Below are 22,568 nucleotides of genomic sequence, written 5' to 3'. Positions count from 1 at the left end.
TTACTGTTGTTGTTGCTGCTGCTGTTGTTGTTGCTGTTGTTGCTGTTGTTGTTACTGTTGTTGTTACTGTTGTTGTTGCTGCTGCTGTTGTTGTTGCTGTTGTTGCTGCTGCTGTGACAACTCCCAGCGCGGTTCTCTCTCTCGCCTCACTGTGCACCTGGGGCCCTGGTGCTTCTCCAGTCCGCTACGCTCCAGCGTGCACCCCCTGCCCTCTGCATCTGCTTGAGACCTTCACACATTTGACCCTCATGGCGGTGACCCCGGGGTCCCATAAGCCCCCCCCCGCCCCCCGGCTCTCGCGTGAACTGCGTTGCGACGTCGTTTCATGTCCGCTGAAGGGCCGACCGACGAGGCGACCTCTTCCTCTCGACGAGCTCCGCTCGACGCGCGCTCATCAAAGTTTTGTGACTACGGCCGTTCTGGCCGCGACTTAGACGACGACTTAGACGACGACTTAGACGACGACTTAGACGACGACTTAGACGACGACTTAGACGACGACTTAGACGACGACGGGGTGCTCGGCGGAGCACCGGAGGATTGATTCCCGGTGGCTCGCTGCGTTTATTGCGTGCGCTAGTGGGGGGGGAGGGGGGGGTGGGGAGACGGAGTCGCCCAAAAGTAAATAATTGGGCGGTGATTTTGGCTTCCGTTTATTGGGGACCCCCGGGGGGTCCGGCCACGAGGTTCACTTCACGTCGGGGACTCTCCGAGAAACTCGACCGTCGTTGAATTGTCACGTGGCTGGATGTTACTGCACACCCCACCCCTCTCCCCACCCCCTCTGCATTTCCCCATTCTCACGATGAAATGAGTTGCAGGGAAAAAACAAAAACATTGTACGTGCAAAAATCCAAAACAACGTTTAGCAATTTTGTTTAATCGAGAACATTCACTGACAATGTCACCGCAATAGACAATGACTCCCCACGCCCCGTGTAGCCCCAACAGACTGTCGGAACGAGTGCTCCTACTCGCACACCTAACACTGTGGCACCACCCCTGACCGACCGCCTTTGTCTCCCCCGCGGTGATGTTCACTACGCAGCAGCAGCAGGAGCTGCAGCAGCAGGTACGCTCGTTTGAGGCAGAGCGTACATAGGGGAGGCCCAGCACCGCTCCGAGGGGGGGTAAAGAGAGAGGCAGGCTGGGTGGTGGACGGCTGGTGAAGTGAGTAGGATAGTCCAGCAGGTCTCTGTGTGAATCTATGGGTCTTTGTGTTAAGTCTACGGGTCTCTGTGTGAATATATGCGTCTCTGTGTGAATCTATGGGTCTCCGTGTGAATCTATGGGTCTCTGTGTTAGTCTACGGGTCTCTGTGTGAATCTATGGGTCTCTGTGTTAGTCTACGGGTCTCTGTGGGAATCTATGGGCTCTGTGTTAGTCTATGGGTCTCTGTGTGAATCTATGGATTTCTGTGTGAATCTATGGGTCTCTGTGTTAGTCTATGGGTCTCTGTGTGAATCTATGGGTTTCTGTGTGAATCTATGGGTCTCTGTGTTAGTCTACGGGTCTCTGTGTGAATCTATGGATCTGTGTGAATCTATGGGTCTCTGTGTTAGTCTACGGGTCTCTGTGTGAATCTATGGGTTTCTGTGTGAATCTATGGGTCTATGTGTTAGTCTACGGGTCTCTGTGTTAGTCTACGGGTCTCTGTGGGAATCTATGGGCTCTGTGTTAGTCTACGGGTCTCTGTGTGAATCTATGGGTCTCTGTGTGAATCTATGGGTCTCTGTGTTAGTCTACGGGTCTCTGTGTGAATCTATGGGTCTCTGTGTGAGTCTACGGGTCTCTGTGTTAGTCTACGGGTCTCTGTGTGAATCTATGGGTCTCTGTGTTAATCTCTGGGTCTCTGTGTTAGTCTACGGGTCTCTGTGTGAATCTATGGATCTCTGTGTTAATCTCTGGGTCTCTGTGTTAGTCTTCAGGTCTCTGTGTGAATCTATGGGTTTCTGTGTGAATCTATAGGTCTCTGTGTTAGTCTACGGGTCTCTGTGTTAGTCTACGGGTCTCTGTGTTAGTCTACGGGTCTCTGTGTTAGTCTACGGGTCTCTGTGTTAGTCTACGGGTCTCTGTGGGAATCTATGGGCTCTGTGTTAGTCTACGGGTCTCTGTGTGAATCTATGGATCTCTGTGTGAATCTATGGGTCTCTGTGTTAGTCTACGGGTCTCTGTGTGAATCTATGGGTCTCTGTGTGAGTCTACGGGTCTCTGTGTTAGTCTATTGGTTTTTGTGTGAGTCTACGGGTCTCTGTGTGAGTCTACGGGTCTCTGTGTTAGTCTACGGGTCTCTGTGTTAGTCTATTGGTTTTTGTGTGAGTCTACAGGTCTCTGTGTGAGTCTACGGGTCTCTGTGTTAGTCTACGGGTCTCTGTGTGAATCTACGGGTCTCTGTGTGAGTCTACGGGTCTCTGTGTTAGTCTACGGGTCTCTGTGTTAGTCTACGGGTCTCTGTGTGAGTCTACGGGTCTCTGTGTTAGTCTACGGGTCTCTGTGTTAGTCTACGGGTCTCTGTGTTAGTCTACGGGTCTCTGTGTTAGTCTACGGGTCTCTGTGGGAATCTATGGGCTCTGTGTTAGCCTACGGGTCTCTGTGTGAATCTATGGATCTCTGTGGGAATCTATGGGTCTCTGTGTTAGTCTACGGGTCTCTGTGTGAATCTATGGGTTTCTGTGTGAATCTATGGGTCTCTGTGTTAGTCTACGGGTCTCTGTGTTAGTCTACGGGTCTCTGTGTTAGTCTACGGGTCTCTGTGTTAGTCTACGGGTCTCTGTGTTATTCTACGGGTGTAAATCGACCACTCCGCCTCTGGAGGCGAATGTGGGTGGAGCGCCGTCCGAGGCGGTGTTTGCGGTAGCGGCGGCGACGACGACGACGACGTGGACGGTGATACTCGTGGAGCGGCACGGGCGCCCCCGGTCGGCCGCCCTCACCGTCAGCTCGTAGGCCTCTACCGCGGAGCCGTCCAGCTTCCTCGCCACAGAGACGACGCCCAGCGCGCCGTGGACGGCGAAGGAATTCCCCACGTTTCCTGCCGGGGGAATTCGCGAGTTCGCGTCGTCAAAAGCGAAGGGAACCGCCGAGGGCGAACGCCGCGGGTGGGAAGCCCCGGCGCCCGTCGGCCGCCGGCGATCCGAGCTGGACGGGGGAGAGACACGCGACGGAGCGTCGCCACGAAAAAAACGCGACACGGGAAATGTGCTCCAGTGCAGAAACTCCCTCCGCGTGGGGGGGAGTGGCGGTGGGAGTGGTGGGAGTGGTGGGAGCGGTGGGAGTGGTTGTGGTAGGAGTGGTGGGAGTGGAGGTGGGAGTGGTGGGAGTGGTGGGAGTGGTGGGAGCGGTGGGAGTGGTGGGAGTGGTGGGAGTGGGAGTGGTGGGAGTGGTGGGAGCGGTGGGAGTGGTGGGAGTGGTGGGAGTGGTGGGAGCGGTGGGAGTGGTGGGAGTGGTGGGAGTGGGAGTGGTGGGAGTGGTGGGAGTGGTGGGAGTGGTGGTGGGAGCGGTGGCGGTGGGAGCGGTGGGAGTGGTGGGAGTGGTGGGAGTGGGAGTGGTGGCGGTGGTGGGAGTGGTGGGAGCGGTGGGAGTGGTGGGAGTGGTGGGAGTGGTGGTGGGAGTAGTGGGAGTGGTGGGAGTGGTGAGAGTGGTGGGAGTGGTAGTGGGAGTGGTGGGAGCGGTGGGAGTGGTGGAAGTGGTGGTGGGAGCGGTGGGAGTGGTGGTGAGGCGGTCACCGTGGCTGATGCTGTATCTGACGTCGGCGTTGGGGCCTTCGTCGCGGTCCAGCGCCGTGACGCGCACCACGGCGGAGCCCATGGCCGCCGACTCGGCCACGCGGGCCTCGTAGGGGCCGCCGGTGAAGCGGGGCGCGTGGTCGTTGGCATCGTCGACGCTCACCGCCAGCGTGGCGTACGCTCGCCTCACGGGGATCCCGCCGTCCTGCACCTGTTTGTGCGAGAGAGTGAGAGAGTGAGAGAGACAGTGAGAGAGTGAGAGGGTGAGGGAGAGAGAGTGAGAGAGAGAGAGAGAGTGAGAGAGAGATAGAGAGAGAGAGTGAAAGTGAGACAGAGAGAGAGTGAGAGAGAGTGAAAGTGAGACAGAGAGAGAGTGAGAGAGAGTGAAAGTGAGACAGAGAGTGAGAAGAGAGTGAGAGAGAGATAGAGTGTGAAAGTGAGACAGAGAGAGAGTGAGTGAGAGAGAGTGAGATAGAGATAGAGAGTGAAAGTGAGACAGAGAGAGAGTGAGAGAGTGTGAAAGTGAGACAGAGAGAGAGTGAGTGAGAGAGAGTGAGAAAGTGAGAGAGAGTGAGATAGAGAGTGAGAGAGAGAGTGAGAGAGAGGTCCGAGCGGAGAGATCGCTCGCCACGAACGCCCCCTGACAGGAGGAGACCGTCCGCGGTGAGTCACGTCGTGCTGGTCGCGTGCGACGTGACCGGCGCTGCGGTGCCGTCAAACTGCGACACCGGCACCTGACACGGCCAATCACCAAGGTTTGTCGTCACCGAAACAAAACGTGGCCATCGGTTACGCGGTTTGTTTACGTGACAAACTACACGACACAATACTATACACTACACTGTACACTACTATACTGTACACTACACTACACACTACTATACACTACACTACTATACACTACACTGTACACTACTATACACTACACACTACTATACACTACACTATACACTACACTGTACACTACTATACACTACACTATACACTACACTGTACACTACTATACACTACACTATACACTACACTATAGACTACTATACACTACTATACACTACACTATACACTACACTATACTACTATACACCACACTATACACTACTATACACTACACACTACACTATAGACTACTATACACTACTATACACTATACACTACTATACACTACACTACTATACACTACACTAAACTATACACTACACTATACACAACACTATACACTACACTATACACTACTATACACTACACTAATATACACTACACTATACACTGCACTATACACTACTATACACTACACTGTACACTACTATACAGTACACTATACACTACTGTACACTATACTACTATACACTACACTACACACTACTATACACTACACTACTATACAGTACACTATACAATACTGTACACTACACTACTATACACTACTATACACTACACTGTACACTACTATACAGTACACTATACACTACTATACATTACACTACTATACACTACTATACACTACACTGTACACTACACTATACACTACTATACGGTACATTATACACTACTATACACTACACTATACACTACACAACTATACAATACACTATACTATAGACTACTATACACTACACTATACACTACTATACAATACACTATACACTACTATACACTACACTATACACTACTATACACTACACTATAGACTACTATACACTACACTATACAGTACACTATACAGTACACTATACACTACACTACTATACACTACACTATACACTACATTATGCACTAGCCTATACACTACTATACACTATACTATACACTACTATACAGTACGCTAAACACTACGATACAGGACACTATACACTACACTATACACTACTATACACTACACTATAGACTACACTACACATTACTATACACTACACTATACACTACACTACACACTACTATACACTACACTATACACTACACTATAGACTACACTATACACTACTATACACTACACACTACTATACACTACACTATACACTACACTACACATTACTATACGGTACACTATATACTACTACACAGTACGCTAAACACTACTATACAGGACACTATGGTCACCACGCAAGACAGCGGTCACGGCATCGTTGTCATCGTCGTCATCATCGTCGTCATCAGCACCTTCGATTTGCACGGTCGGCACACACACGTACACACACATGTACACACACACGTACACACACACACGTACACACACACGTACACACACACGTACACACACATATGTACACACACACACGCACACACACACACGTACACACACACGTACAACACAACACATGTACACACGCACACACACCCGTACACACACGTACACACACACACGTACACACACACACGTACACACACACACACGTACACACACATACACACACACACGTACACACACACACGTACACACACGTACACACACGCACACACACACGTACACACACGCACACACACACGTACACACACACTCACTCACACACACTCACTCACACAAAGATAAAGATCCCCTGTATAGCCTTAACAGACTGTAGGGGCAAGTGCTGTTAGCGAGCACCTATGAAGGCCGGAACGGTACACGAGGGGGTGGGTGGCCAGCACCACGCCCGACCGCCTTAGTCTCCCTAGTGGTGATGTTAACACCTCACTCTCACACACGTACACACACACGTACACACCTCACTCTCACACAAGTACACACACACGTACACATGTAAACACGTACACACGTACACACACGTGCACCTGGCGTGGCGCCCTCTCACCATGACGGTGAGCAGGTGGCTCCGCTTGGCCTCTCGGTCCAGCCTCTCGGCGGCGGTGACCTCGCCGGTGACGGGGTCCACGCGGAACAGACGCAGGCTCTCCGCGGCGTCGCCGCCGCCTAAGCCGACGAGGGAGAAGGAGAGCCGGGCGGCGACGGCGCCGGCATCGGCGTCCGTCGCCTCCAGCCGCAGGATCCCGGCGGCGGCAGGAGGAGTCTCCTCGGCCACGGTCGCCTCGTAGAGGTCACGGGAGAAGCGGGGCCGGTGGTCGTTCACGTCCAGTACCGTCACCTCCACCTGGCGGGGGGGTGGGTGGTGAGGGTAGTGGGGGTGAGTAATGTGGTGATGCGGGTGGTAAAACAACCCACTACCTCCTCGTGGTGCCGGACGGGCAACGCTGTCGTGGACGGTGCACACACAGACACACACACAGACACACACAGACACACAACAACAACCGCCATTCGCCACTAAGTGGCGGTGACGTCACCACGACGCTTGTGCCAGGCTATGTGCACCCTGAGGCCACGTGAAGTGTCGAACGCCCGCTGGCAGGAGGTCACGGGGCAGACCCAGGTGCCACGGGTCGACTGACTGAGATGACTGGCTGATGCACCACCTGTGCCCCCTACTGTGCCAACCTGCTGTGCTTTAGCCACCCGGCGCTCCGCTCGTTGTTCTGAGCGTCGCTCCTCCGCCCTCCGTTGTTGTTGGAGGGCGACTGCCTCCAACTGCCCAGTAGCATCCTTCACGAGCCTCCTCCACAGAGGCCGATCTTGACACCGCTGGTACCAGTCATCGGCAAGTCCACTCAGCTCCACGTCCTCCTGTACCACATCACTCCATCTCTTCTCTAGCCCGTGCCGCGCCCGCTTAGCCCCCTCAATCCGGCCAAACAAAAGCTGTTTCGGCATGCGGTGGCTGGGCATGCGGGCTACATGACCCAGCCATCGCAGCCTTGCCTGCCGGAGGAGCTCACCGATGGGACCCTGCCCAGATCTTTCAAGGATTTGTGAGCTCCTCACACAATCCAGTCTGGTTAAACCCAGGATGGATCGTAGGCAGGCCAGCCTAAATGTTTCTAACCGGCGAAGATGTTCCATTAGGGGGGTCCACGTTTCGCAAGCGTAGAGAAGGGAGGGAATGACCGTGGCCGAGAAGACCTGAAGCTTAGTGCGGAGCGACAGACCAGGTAGCTTCCACACAGCGTTACACAACCGATGAAAAGATATTGCCGCTTGACTGATTCGGAGTGAGACCTCTGCTGTTAAACTGGAGCCAGTCATAAGCACACTGCCCAGGTATGGGAAACTCTCCACTCTCTCCACAACTGCCCCATCACCGATTGGGAGTTGTGGGGGTGGAGTGTCCGATGGTACAAAATACCCAGGCAGGTGCTTAGTTTTGGTGGGGCTGATGGTAAGGCCCCACCTCTTAGTGGCACGCTCCAGTCTCAGCAGCAGCGTCTCCAACTCCTCCTCTGACTGAGCAGCTATTACCAAATCATCAGCATACATAACGTGGTTGAGCAATAGGGAGCCATCCCTTGACCGCACCCGGGCATCGATTAGCCTCCCATTATATCTGTACCATATGGAGATTCCCCTGGTACAGCTATTGAAGGCTTCACGGACTACGTGGTCAAAATAGATGTTAAATAATGTTGGAGCCAGAGGACATCCCTGTCGCACCCCAAGGTGTACAGGGAATGGCTCTGACTCCCGGCCACGTAGTTTTACCCGGGCCCGCTCACCATCATGAAGGTCCTTAATGATCGTGAGCAGATGGTCAGGTACTCCAAAAGCACGAAGAACGACCCAGAGCCCAGGCCTACTGATGGTATCATAGGCCTTGACCAGGTCAATAAAGCAGAGATGTAGGTCTTGTTGGAATTCCCTACACCTCTGCTGTAGCAGACGGACAGAAAATATGGCATCTGTGCAGGACCGCCCTATCCTGAAACCGCATTGGGGCTCCGCAAGCCTCTCCTCAGCGTGCCTGGCAAGGCGATGCTGAATAATCCTTGCCAGGACCTTTCCCGGCACACTGAGGAGTGAGATGCCCCTGTAGTTGTTACAGTCTGTGCGGTCCCCCTTCTTAAAAAGGGGGACCACCAGGGCATCCTTCCAATCCTGCGGAACCCGTCCAGTGGTCCAGACTGTTGTTATGATGTCATATAGGGCAGTCTGTGCACAAACGCCACCCTCCCTCAGCATTTCGCTTGGGAGATCATCTCTGCCCGCTGCCTTTCCTGGTCTCAGACTCCGGATCACCTGCAATACTTCCTCAGCAGATGGCACCTCAGCCAGCCACTCACAGGGGGTGACTTCTTCCAATATTCGAGGCACCGCAGCCTCAGCAGGGTCATCCTCACTTTGTGCCACGATGTTTTCCTGGCTGAGGGATTTTCCCTCCCCCAGGACCTCACAGAAATGCTCAGCAAATCTGCGAACCTGTTCCTGGGGGTCGGAGATTGGATCACCGTTTTTTCCCCTAATGATGGTAATAGGTGTGGCGCTGCAGGTTACTTTTTTGATGGAGTTAAATAGAGATTTGTGATCACGGGCCACTGAGGCAGACTCCATCTCCTCTGCAACCCGCGACCACCACCCATCCTTGCAGCGCCTCACGGCTCTCCGAACCTCCGAGCGAAGGCTGCGGTAAGCCTCCTCATTCTCTGACGTGGGATTCTGTAGCCGATGACAGTGGGCCTGTCGCTTTTTCTCAACCATCCTGAACACCTCCTCTGTCAGCCAGGGTCTCTGGGGAGGTCTGGACCGTGTACCCAAAGCAGCCATTGCAGCTGCATGAGTCACAGTTCTAAACCTCGCCCATTTACCCTCGACATCAGGAGGAGTCGGGGACGATGCCAATCCCAGCCGCAAGCGATGATGAAATTCTCGCTTGCAACTTTCATCAGATAACTGAGACCAGGCCACTTTAGGTTGGAATGGGGTCCTGGGTGTACACCCACCACCGGAGTGGAAGAATGGCAGGCACATCTTACAGATGACTAGTCGATGGTCAGAGGGCAGATCAGCTCCACGGTAGGTCCTGGTGTCAAGGACATGTGCTCGCATTCGCTGGTCCGTCACTATGTAGTCCAGCAGATGTTCTTGCTTGGACCCGGCATGCATCCATGATGTTGTGTGGATGCGCCGATGCCAGAACAGCGTGTTGGTAATTACAAGCCCATGGGCTGCACAAAAATCTAGCAGCCTCCTACCGTTGTTATTGAGCTGATCTGGCCCATGCCCTCCAATCACTCCAGACCAGGTGCCAGTATCATGACCAACTCGGGCATTGAAGTCACCCAACATGATGACTCTATCCCGAGAGGCCACTTTAGCCAGCACCTGTGACAGGAGGTCATAGAAGGCATCTGACTCATCGGCTTTGTCTGCATCCCTCCACGGATGTTCATCTTCGTTGGGGGCATAAGTAACCACGACCACCATTCCTCGCCTCCGGTTGATGGGAAGGCGAGCCCAAAGTAGCCTGGGGCTTACAGCTTCCCACACCTCACCGCCACGCTCCCACGCCCCCTTCATTCTTTTGTTCAAAAGAAGACCCACACCCTGTTGTTTGGCAGTCTGCTGCCCCGAGTAGAGGACTGTCCACCCCTCATGGTGGCAGGAGCCAGAGCCGGTCCACCGGACCTCCTGAATGCCGCATAGATCCAGGCGATACCGGTCCAGCTCCCGACAGAGGAGTGGCAGCCTCTCTTCTGCAGTGAGCGTTCGAACATTCCACGTGGCCACCCGTAGTGGCTTTTCGTTGTTTCTGGAGTAGCCCCGAGGGTAGGTATTCAATCTCCTGGCTCCGCCAATTGGGGTTTGGCCAGGAGACGTCATAGACGCCTGGCCCCCCGGGGCCTCCGGCACAAGCTTATTAGTTACATATTTCAGTTTAATTCGTGGTTTCGTGGTAATTCATTGAAGGTGGAGGGGTTACCAGCCCCTCGCACCCGTCCAGAGCCCCCGTTTAGCCCCTGTGGTGGACACATATGCCATGAGGGGAGGAGCCAATCAAAATTGGATCTCCCCCCACAGCACTGTCCACGACAGAGTTGCCCGTCCGGCACCGCGAGGAGGTAGGGGGTTGTTTTGCCGGACAGACACACACACAGACACACACACAGACACACACAGACACACACACACATTCACACACACACACAGACACAGACACACACAGACACACACACAGACACACACACAGACACAGACACACACACAGACACACAAACACACACACAGACACACAGACACACACACAGACACACAGACACACAGACACACACACAGACACACAGACACACACAGACACACACACAGACACACAGACACACACAGACACACACACAGACACACACACAGACACACACACAAAGACAAAGATCCCCCATATAGCCTTAACAGACTGTAGGGGCAAGTGCTGTTAGCGAGCACCTATGAAGGCCGGAACGGTACACGAGGGGGTGGGTGGCCAGCACCACGCCCGACCGCCTTTGTCTCCCTAGTGGCAATGTTTACACACCGCACCAGGTACTCATTTGAGGCTGAGTCGACCTAGGGGAGGCCCGGGACCGGTTCAGATAATCGTCACTGGTGTTGGCCGTGAGCGGGAATCGAACCCGGGTCGCCAGGTTCATAGCGCAGCGCGCTAACCGCTACACTATCGCTCCCCACACAGACACACACACAGACACACACAGACACACACAGACACACACACAGACACACACAGACACACACACACAGACACACACACAGACACACACAGACACACACACAGACACACACACCGACACACACAGACACAGACGCACACACAGACACACACACAGACACGCGTGCCTGCCCACCAGGGTGGTTGCAGCGTTGGTCCCGTCGGTGAGCGTCACGGTGAGCCGGTAGAGGGAGCACCGCTCGGCATCCAGCGGCTTGGCCACCTCCACAAAGCCGCTGTGCTCCGTCACGTGGAAGCTGCCCTCCCAGTTACCGCCTGCCAACACCGTCACCATCGTCATCATCATCATCACGTCACCGTTAGCACACCACCATCAAGATGTCACCGTTAAACCATCCACATGATGTCACCATGAACACAACACGTGGGTTGGGGTGTGGCGTGTATTGTGTGTGTGGTGTGTGTGTGGTGTGTGTGTGGTGTGTGTGTGGTGTGTGTGTGGTGTGTGTGGTGTTTGTGTGTGGTGTGTGTGGTGTGTGTATGATGTGTGTGGTGTGTGTGTGTGGTGTGTGTGTGTGGTGTGTGTGGTGTGTGTGATGTGTGTGGTGTGTGGTGTGTGGTGTGTGTTCTGTGTGTGTGGTGTGTGTGTGTGTGGTGTGTGTGTAGTGTGTGTGTGGTGTGTGTGGTGTGTGTGTGTGGTGCGTATGGTGTGTGTGGTGTGGTGTGTGTGGTGTGTGTGATGTGTGTGTTACTGTGTGTGTGACTGTGTGTGTGGTGTGTGTGGTGTGTGTGTGGTGTGTGTGTGTGGTGTGTGTGGTGTGTGTGTGGTGTGTGTGGTGTGTGTGGTGTGTGGTGTGTGTGGTGTGTGTGGTGTGTGGTGTGTGTGGTGTGTGTGGTGTGTGTGTGTGGTGTGTGTGTGTGGTGTGTGTGTAGTGTGTGTGGTGTGTGTGTGTGTGGTGTGTGTCGTGTATGTGTGTGGTGTGTGTGGTGTGTGTGTGTGTGGTGTGTGTGTGGTGTGTGTGGTGTGTGTGTGGGTGTGTGTGTGGTGCGTGTGTGTGGTGTGTGTGTGTGGTGTGTGTGTGGTGCGTGTGGTGTGTGTGTGTGGTGTGTGTGGTGTATGTGTGGTGTGTGTGTGGTGTGTGTTGTGTGTGGTGTGTGTGTGGTGTGTGGTGTGTGTGGTGTGTGTGGTGTGTGTGGTCTGTGTGGTGTGTGTGGTGTGTGGTGTGTGTGGTGTGTGTGGTGTATGTGTGTGGGGTGTGTGGTGTGTGTGTGTGGTGTGTGTGTGGTGTGTGGTGTGTGTGTATGGTGTGTGTGGTGTGTGTGGTGTGTGTGTGGTGTGTGTGGTGTGTGCGGTGTGTGTGGTGTGTGTGTGGTGTGTGTGGTGCGTGTGTGTGGTGTGTGTGTGTGTGGTGTGTGTGTGTGTGGGGCGTGTGGTGTGTGTGTGTAGTGTGTGTGTGGTGTGTGTGGTGTGTGTGGTGTGTGTGTGGTGTGTGTGGTGTGTGTGGTGTGTGTGGTGTGTGTGGTGTATATGTGTGTGTGTGTGTGGTGAGTGTGTGGTGTGTGTGTGGTGTGTGTGTGTGGTGTGTGTGGTGTGTGTGTGTGGTGTGTGTGTGGTGTGTGTGGTGTGTGTGGTGTATGTGTGTGTGTGTGGTGTGTGTGTGGTGTGTGTGGTGTGTGTGTGGTGTGTGTGTGGTGTGTGTGGTGTATGTGGTGTGTGTGTGGTGTGTGTGGTGTGTGTGGTGTGTGTGGTGTATGTGTGTGTGTGGTGTGTGTGGTGTGTATGTGGTGTGTGTGGTGTGTGTGTGGTGTGTGTGTGGTGTGTGTGGTGTGTGTGGTGTGTGTGTGGTGTGTGTGGTGTGTGGTGTGTGGTGTGTGTGGTGTGTGTGTGGTGTGTGTGGTGTGTGTGTGGTGTGTGTGGTGTGTGTGGTGTATGTGTGTGTGTGGAGTGTGTGGTGAGTGTGTGGTGTGTGTGTGGTGTGTGTGGTGTGTGTGGTGTATGTGTGTGTGTGGAGTGTGTGGTGAGTGTGTGGTGTGTGTGTGGTGTGTGTGTGGTGTGTGTGGTGTGTGGTGTGTGTGGTGTGTGTGGTGTGTGTGTGGTGTGTGTGGTGTGTGTGGTGTATGTGTGTGTGTGGAGTGTGTGGTGAGTGTGTGGTGTGTATGTGGTGTGTGTCGTGTGTGTGGTGTGTGTGTGGTGTGTGTGTTGTGTGTGTGTGGTGTGTGTGTGGTGAGTGTGTGGTGTGTGTGGTGTGTGTGTGGTGTGTGTGTGTGGTGTGTGTGGTGGCACCACGTGACCTGTGATGCTGAACCACAGGAGGCTCCCCCACGTGCTCTCCGTGGGCAGCACGATCACCACCATGCCCACGGCGGCCGTCTCCGCCACGGTGACCGCGTGCTGCCTCAGGGCGAAGGCCGCGGGCGTCTTGGGTGGCCGTGGAGCGGCGATCCACTCCACGTGGAGCGTGGCCGTCGACGACTTGGGCGGTCGCCCCCCGTCCGTGGCGTGGACCTGCGGGGCCGGCGACGCCGACATCGGCGAGTTCCGTTTCAGCGGTCGAATCGTCGCGGCGATAAGAGGCGAGGCGGGGGGGGGGGGGTCCTTGCGTCGAGTCGGGGTTACCTCGTCATGCGTGTCTGCGTGAGGAGGGAGAGGAGGAGGGAGAGGAGGAGGGAGAGGGGGAGTAGGGAGAGCAGGAGAGGAGGAGGTAGCATGTGGAGTGTGCCCAGCACCGTGATTGAGTTGGATGTCCCCGCAGGCTGCCGCCTGCTCTGGCTGTAGACGATTCCTCGCGCGCGGTCGATGGCAAAGTCTCCAACGTCGTGCCCCCCGCTGATGACGTAACGCAGATCCGCGTTGATGCCCCGGTCGGCGTCGGCGGCGTAGACACGGGCGACGGGCACCGCCGGGCCCGGGGTCGGCGCCGCCGCCGCCGCGACGACTTTGACTCGCGTGAGGTTCCTGGGGAAGCGCGGGGCGTTGTCGTTCTCGTCGGAGACGCTCAGCGTCACCGCCACCCTCGCTTCACGCGGGGGGACGCCGCCTTCCACGATGGACACCTGGCGCCGGCCGGCGGGAAGCACACACAGACACGCACAGACACGCACAGACACGCACGCACAGACACACACGCACAAACACACACAGACACGCACAGACACACACAGACACACACAGACACGCACAGACACACACAGACACGCACGCACAGACACACACACACAGACACACACAGACACACACAGACACACACAGACACGCACAGACACACACTGACACGCACAGACACGCACAGACACGCACAGACACGCACGCACAGACACACACGCACAAACACACACAGACACGCACAGACACACACAGACACACACAGACACGCACAGACACACACAGACACGCACGCACAGACACACACACACAGACACACACAGACACACACAGACACACACAGACACGCACAGACACACACTGACACGCACAGACACGCACAGACATGCACAGACACGCATGCACAGACACACACGCACAGACACACACAGACACGCACAGACACGCAAGCACAGACACACACAGACACGCACAGACACGCACGCACAGACACGCACATACAGACACGCACGCACAACAACAACCGCCATTCGGCCACTAAGTGGCAGTGATGTCACCATGACGCTTGTGCCAGGCTAGGTGCACGTTGAAGCCACGTGAAGTATCGAACGCCCGCTGGCCGGAGGTCACGGGGCAGACCCAGGTGCCACGGGTCGACTGAGATGACTGGCTGATGCACCAACTGTGTCCCCTACTGTACCACCACTACCACCACTACTACCACCACCACCACTACCACTACTACCACCACCATTATCACTACCACTACAACTACCACCACCACAACTACCACCACCACAGCCACTACTACCACTACCACCACCACCACCACCATCACTCCACCACCACCACCATCCCTACCACCACTACTACCACTACCACCACCACCACTACCATCATCATCACTACTACTACCACCACTACTACCACTACCACCACCCACCACTACCATCACCACTACTACTACCACCACCACAACTTCCACCACTACCAGCACAACTTCCACCACCACTACTACCACTACCACCACCATCACTACCACCACTACCAATGCCACCACCAACACGACTACCACCACCATTACTACTACCATTATCATCACCACCACCAATAGCACCAGCACTACTACCACCATCACCACTACTACCACCACCACCATCACTCCACCACTACCACTACTACCACCACCACTACTACCAGCATCACTACCACCACCGCCACTATTTCCACCACTACCACCACAACTTCCACCACCACTACTACCACTACCACCACCATCACGAACACCGCTACCAACACCACCACGACTACCACTAACACCACCACTACTACAACTACCACCACTACTACCACTACCATTATCACTACCACCACCACTACTACTACAACCACCACTACCACCACCACTACCACCAACACCACCACCACCACAACTACCACCCCCACCACAACCACCACCCTCACGGTGACTCTTACCTCCAGCTCGTGCTCCGCCTGCCTCTCTCTGTCCAGCGGCCTGCTGGTGGTGTGGATGACACCTGTGACGAGTCGTTCACCAGAGGTGAACCACAACCCTCCCACGCCGGCCGGCACACGCACACGGTGGGGTGGGGGGCGTCAACGTGGAGACGTGGTGGGGGGGGTAGCTCGTCAGTTGACAACTTAAAGACGACATCACCACGTGATGTCAGGCTATGTTGGGTCACATCGTGCCAAATGGAAATGCGTCGATAGTAAATGTTGTTGGATTTGCTCTCTATACACTACAATACACTACAATACACGCTATACACTACGCTACACACTGCTATACACTACACTATACACTACTATACACTACACTATACACTACTATACATTACACTATACACTACAATACACTACTATACACTACAATATACACTACACTATACACTACGCTAAGCACTATTATACACTATACAATACACTCTACACTACTATACACTACACTATACACTTATAACTACGCGCTGTTGCGTAACCTGCATTGCCACCAGGGCAGTACAGCATTACCCCTGGGTACAACGGTTGGGGTCAGTCGAGGTGAAACAAATCGTGGCCAGGGTTTGGTACGAACCAATCAGACGGTTCCACGTGGGAATGTATGATTGGTTCTACCTGGCCACGAAGGAGTATAAGACGGGTGACCCAACGGACCTTGGGGAGTTCTCTCCCTGCACGAAGACAGAAGACTGGGCTGAAGCCTAGCTAGGACCCTGGACCAGCCTTCCAGCCCTTCTAAGGGCTAAGGCTCGGCAAACCCAGTGGTCAGGACCCACCGGGCCAGCGGTGGGTCAGATAGCCTCCCCTAGGTCCTAGCCGGAGGACTAGGATAGCGGTAGACGTGTGAGTCCCGCCAAGTCCGGAGGTTGTACCTCCTTAGGTATCAAGGAGGTTAGCGGTAGACGTGTGAGTCCCGCCAGGTCCGGAGGCTGTACCTCCCTAGGGTATCGGGTGAGGGGACCGAATATCCCTTTGTGTGTGTTAAGCGTTGTATAAGGAAATAATACAATAAACAGAGTGTGCCTCCTAAAGAAGTCTGCTCGTCCTTACAACACTAAACTACAATACACTACAATACACTATACACTACGCTATACACTACGCTATATACTATACACTGCACTATACACTACACGCTATACACTACTATACACTACGCTACACACAACACAACACACTACGCTACACACAACACAACACACTACACTACACACAACACTACACTATACACTACACTATATACTACACTGCTACACACTACACTATACACTACTATACACTACACTATACACTACACTATACACTACGCTACACACTGCTATACGCTACACACAACACTGTACACTACACTATACATTACTATACACTACACTACTATACACTATACTATACACTACACTATACACTACGCTATACACTATACACTACACTATACACTACGCTGCAAACTGCTATACGCTACACACAACACTGCACACTACACTATCGTTGTAAATGTTGTGGATTTGCTCTCCACCCCCAGCACCACCGCCCCCACCTGTGCTGGTGTTTATGTTGAAGAATCCCTGCGGGTCTCCGCAGACGATGTTGAACGTGAGGCCCCTGCCCCGCGCCTCCCCGGCGGTGTCGGCGGCGGTGTTGGCGGCGGCGTCGGCGTTGTCCGGGTCCCAGGCGTCAACTTGCGCTGCCGCGACGCCCCCTGGGGAGTTCTCCGCCACCTCGGCCCGGTACCACGGACGCGACGCCCGTGGGGGGTTGTCGTTCACGTCCTGGGGGGGGGCGGCGGGACGGGGGCAGGAGAGACGCACGGCATTCGCATCGTGTCGTTTTAAAACACAGCGGTGCAAACGCACGCACTCACACGTGCGTGCGTGCGCGCGAGTGCGCACGGGTTCCCGTACCTGCACCTCCACGTAGACGTGCAGCGTGGCGAAGCGAGGGACGAGTCCGCGATCCGTAGCGCGCACCGCGAGCCAGTAGCTGCTCGCCGTCTCGCGATCCAGCGGCCGCGCCGTGACGATCGCCCCTGCCGGCGCGGGACACGGCGTCATTAGCCGCGAGGGTTTTTAGTTTTTTTAGTTTATTTATTTTGGTTATAGCCCTGTGAGCCATTCGGCGCTTGAATCGGGTGCAACCACAACAAACAAACAAAAACACGAACAAGAAAAACATCTTACAGTGACTATGTGTGACTGTGCAGGATGAGGGGGGGAGGGAGGAGGGAGGTAGCGGTGGTAGCTGTAGTAGTGGTGGTTGTAGTGATAGCAGTAGTGGGTGTGGTCTACCGGTCTCCGGATGAACGCTGAAGACCCCCAGGTCGGACCCGTCCACGAGGGAGTACCGCACCTCCCCGTCGATCCCCCGGTCTTCGTCCGCGGCAGCGACGGTGACGACGACGGCCCCCACGGGGGCGTCCTCCCGCACGGCGGCGGCCGCCGCGAACTCCGTGAACCGCGGGGCGTGGCGGTTCTCGTCCACGTCCGCCACCTCCACCGTCGCCCGGCAGACCGCCGGCGGCGGCCCCCCGGGGTCGCCGTCGCGCGCGGCCACCGTCAGGTCGTAGCGGCGTCGCCTCTCGAAGTCGAGCGGCCGCGCCAGACGCAGGGCCCCGCTCGTCTCGTGCACCGCGAACGTGACGCCGTCCTCGTCCTCGCCCCGCAGGGAGTAGCGCGCCTCCCCGGCGGGGCCGCCAGCGTCGAGCCAGCCGAGGACGGCCCCCACCGGGACGTCCTCGGGCACGCGGAGGCGGAGGGGGGCCGGCCCGCACGCGGGCGCGCGGGTCGCGGCGACGGCGACGCGCGGGGCGTGGGCGTTCGCCCGGCTCACGTTCACTACGACGCGCGCCGAGCCGCTCAGCCCACCGCCGTCGACGGCCGTCACCTTGAACTCGTGCGGCCCCGCGTCGCCGGGCTCCGTCAGCCTCCTGGCGAGCGTCACCTCGCCGCTCGCCGGGTGCACGGCGAAGGCGTCCGAGCGCTGCTCCAGGGCGTAACTGAAGCGCCCGTTGGGGCCCTCGTCGGCGTCCGTGGCGGCGACGCGTAGGACCGCGGCGCCCGCCGGCGCGTCGTCGGCGACGCCGGCGGAGTACGACGACGCCGAGAACAGCGGACTCAGGTCGTTGCGGTCCAGCACGTGGATGAAGACCTCGGCGGACGCCGCCCCGCGGCCGTTCTCGGAGAACGCTTTGACCCCCAGCGTGTAGCCGTGGCGCTCCTCGCGGTCCAATGGCACGCCCCTCGTGCGGACGCGCAGGAACCAAAAGTCGCCCACGACGAGCCCCTCCGCCTCGAACGCGGCCTCCTCGTCCCCGGACACGACGGCGTACCGGGCCCCGGGGGCCGAGCGGCCGACGTGGATCCCCATCTTCTCGTGGCTCTCCACGTACGTGGCGGGCGCGGAGTTCTCGTAGACGGTGGCGTGGTAGGACGGCCTGGTGAAGCGCAGGGGCGACCCTGGCGGGCCGGGTTGCCCGGCGAGGCATCTCACGCACAGCGGCAGCAGCAGCAGGAGCAGCGGCAGCGGGAGGAGCGCCGAGGCCATCGTGTCGGGCGTCGGGCCCTGCGCCTGAGAGCCGCCGACGACACGGAGCCGCGGTCGGAGAGGCGGGCGCCGTCAAAGTCTCCGGGTTCGTTGGGCGCTCCCGATGGGGTGTCGGTCCTCCTCCTCCTCTAACGTGTCAGATCGAGACCAAACACAAACCAAACAATTTTTCTTTTTGCCAGGCAAGGCGCCCCGCTGAGTTACCGGGTAGCGCTTTTTCAGAAGCGACCTGGCCATCGTAAACGATAGCTCGACAATGTGGCTCATCAGCATCGTCGTCATCATCATCATCACGTGGACATTTACAATTACAGCAGCAGACAAATGCTCAAAAGGGACGTTTCTACAACCACCGCCATTCGCCACTAAGTGGCGGTGGCATCACCACGACGCTTGTGCCAGGCCATGTGCACGTTGAGGCCACGTGAAGTGGCGAACGCCCGCGGGCAGGAGGTCACGGGGCAGACCCAGGTGCCACGGGTCGACTGACTGAGATGACTGGATGATGCACCACCTGTGCCCCCTACTGTGCCAACCTGCTGTGCTTTAGCCACCCGGCGCTCCGCTCGTTGTTGTGAGCGTCGCTCCTCCGCCCTCCGTTGTTGTTGGAGGGCGACTGCCTCCAACTGCCAAGTAGCATCCTTCACGAGCCTCCTCCACAGAGGCCCATCTTGACACCGCTGGTACCAGTCATCGGCATGTCCACTCAGCTCCACATCCTTCTGTACCACGTCACTCCATCTCTTCTCTAGCCTGTGCCGCGCCCGTTTAGCCCCCTCGATCAGGCTGAACAAAAGCTGTTTAGGTATGCGGTGACTGGACATGTGGGCTACATGACCCAGCCAACGCAGCCTTGCCTGCCGGAGCTCACCGATGGGACTTTGTCCAAATCTTTCAAGGATTTGTAAGCTCCTTACAGAATTCAGCTTGGCTAAACCAGCATAAATTTTTCCAACCGGTGAAGATGCTCCATTAAGGGAGTTAACGTTTCGCAAGCGTAAAGAAGGGAGGGAATGACCGTGGCCGAAAATACCTGAAGCTTCGTGAGGAGCGACAGACCAGGTAGCTTCCACACAGCGTTACGCAAACGATGAAAAGATATTGCCGCTCGACTGATTCGGAGACATCTGCTGTCAAACGGGAGCCGGTCATGAGCACACTGCCCAGGTACACAACTGCCCCATTACCTCCTTCTGTTCGCCCCCTTATTGGTTACTCACAATACTCCTCTACACTACTGTAGAGCCAGACACTACTGTAGACTCACTACGTACTAACTTGATTAGGCGCTGTCGTGACTGCAGGAATTACTCTTTGGTTTTTTTCAGTAAAGTCACGTAGAAATAATAAAAAATAATAATAAATAAAATTATATAATAGCATATGACGTTTCGATCGCAACACAAGCAATCATCATCAGGTATAGGAAACATAACAGCAGACAGACCTTAAGTAGGGAGAATTAACACAGATATACCAAGGGATACAGAGAGACGGAACATCACACTAAATCAAACAGGGTTTAGCAAAATTTGGAAACTATATAAAGCAACACAAACGGGCGGTTAAAACACAATTAACGCAATTTAATTAACCGCCCGTTTGTGTTGCTTTATATAGTTTCCAAATTTTGCTAAACCCTGTTTGATTTAGTGTGATGTTCCGTCTCTCTGTATCCCTTGGTATATCTGTGTTAATTCTCCCTACTTAAGGTCTGTCTGCGGTTATGTTTCCTCTACCTGATGATGATTGCTTGTGTTGCGATCGAAACGTCGCATGCTATTATATAATTTTATTTTTTATTATTTCTACGTGACTTTATCGAAAAAAACAAAGATTCACTACATACTACCCACCTGTATGTAGGGTGTGTAGGTATCTATGCCAACACAGGGATGTGTCCCCCCACCCCAATATATATTACAATTACGGCCTTGCCACACACTACACATTCTTATAATTTCGAGACCACACACTACACATAAAAAAGACCACACACTACATCTATATATAAAAGGCAAAGTTGTGATTGTGTGTCTGTTCAAAATTTTAGCGTACTTCCCGACATGCAACAAACTTTAAATTTGCCACGTGGGTACTTTCCAGACTGTACACCGTGCAAACTTTATACAAATACACTTTTGTTTCTTTGGGGGGTGGGTGGGGGCACAATAATGCATTTAGAGTTTGCATGGCAAGTGAGCTGTGACGTCACATGTGCGTTGTGGTTCGAGCAGCCGGCGACCCGGGTTCGATTCCCGCCCACGGCCACCACCGGTGACGATTATCTGAACCGGTCCTGGGCCTCCCCTAGGTCGACTCAGCCTCAAATGTGTTACCCGGTGCTGTGTGTAGTAAACATCGCTAGCACTGGGGAGACAAAAGGCGGCCGGGTGCGGTGCTGGCCACCCACCCCCTTGTGTGCCACAGTGCCGGCGGCCTTCATAGCTGCTGCTGCTGCTCGCTAGCAGCACTTGCCCCTACAGTCTCACAGGCTACACGGGGGATCTTTGTCTTTATCCTTTGTGTGTTGGGGGGGGGGTGGCAGTGACTGCGTAGCGCTACGCTGCGCTACGAACCCGGCGACCCGAGTTCCATTCCCGCTCACGGCCACCGCCGGTGAAGATTATTTGAACCGGTCCTGGGCCTCCCCTAGGTCGACTCAGCCTCAAACGAGTAACTGCTGTGTGGTGTGTGAACATCGCTAGCACTGGGGAGACAAAGGCGGCCGGGCGTGGTGAATCCAAGTCCCGGGCGAAGCCAGGCAGTAGCAGCTAGTTGTCTGTATATATAATAAAAGGGAAATGTGTGGATGTGTGTCTGTTCGAGATGTTTAGCATGCTTCCCAACATGCTATAAAAAAATAAAATTTGGCACGTGGGTAGCTCCCACATTCTAGATTTGAAGCTTTCGTGACTGCAAGGATCCATACTCTTTGGTTCTATTCGGTAAAGTCACGTAGGTAAAAAAATAAAATAACATAAATCACGACGTTTCGGCCACAACACCTGATGAAGGCCACTTGTGCTGTGGCCGAAACGTCGTGAATTTTATTTTTTTACCTATGTGACTTTACCGAATAGAACCAAAGAGTATGGCTCCCATATTGTACACAATGTCAAACGTATAAAAATAAGACTTTTTGTATATTGGTCTGCAAGGCTGAACCCCTACCACGTGGCGTGCTCCACGTGG

General features: G+C 54.9%; 1 protein-coding gene across 1 annotated transcript; it reads right to left on the bottom strand.

Moving 5' to 3' along the window:
• Window positions 1-865: 865 nt before the first annotated feature.
• Window positions 866-19,497, bottom strand: LOC142919839 (protocadherin Fat 1-like). The gene is made up of 10 exons (XM_076062498.1): window positions 18,119-19,497; window positions 17,735-17,859; window positions 17,371-17,602; window positions 15,786-15,847; window positions 13,934-14,260; window positions 13,499-13,712; window positions 11,382-11,521; window positions 6,515-6,811; window positions 3,726-3,936; window positions 866-3,031 (listed from the first exon to the last, which is right to left on the bottom strand). Exons 1-10 carry the CDS (start codon window positions 19,371-19,373, stop codon window positions 2,781-2,783), a joined length of 3,114 nt encoding a protein of 1,037 aa, XP_075918613.1. The 5' UTR covers window positions 19,374-19,497; the 3' UTR covers window positions 866-2,780.
• Between the last annotated feature and the right edge of the window lie 3,071 nt (window positions 19,498-22,568).

Source organism: Petromyzon marinus, unplaced genomic scaffold (genome assembly GCF_048934315.1).
Source record: "Petromyzon marinus isolate PM22_M1 ecotype Great Lakes invasive population unplaced genomic scaffold, UKy_Petmar_22M1.pri1.0 PM_G_Scaffold_62, whole genome shotgun sequence".
NCBI lineage: Eukaryota > Metazoa > Chordata > Hyperoartia > Petromyzontiformes > Petromyzontidae > Petromyzon > Petromyzon marinus.
This window is presented reverse-complemented; position numbering and strand designations above follow the sequence as displayed.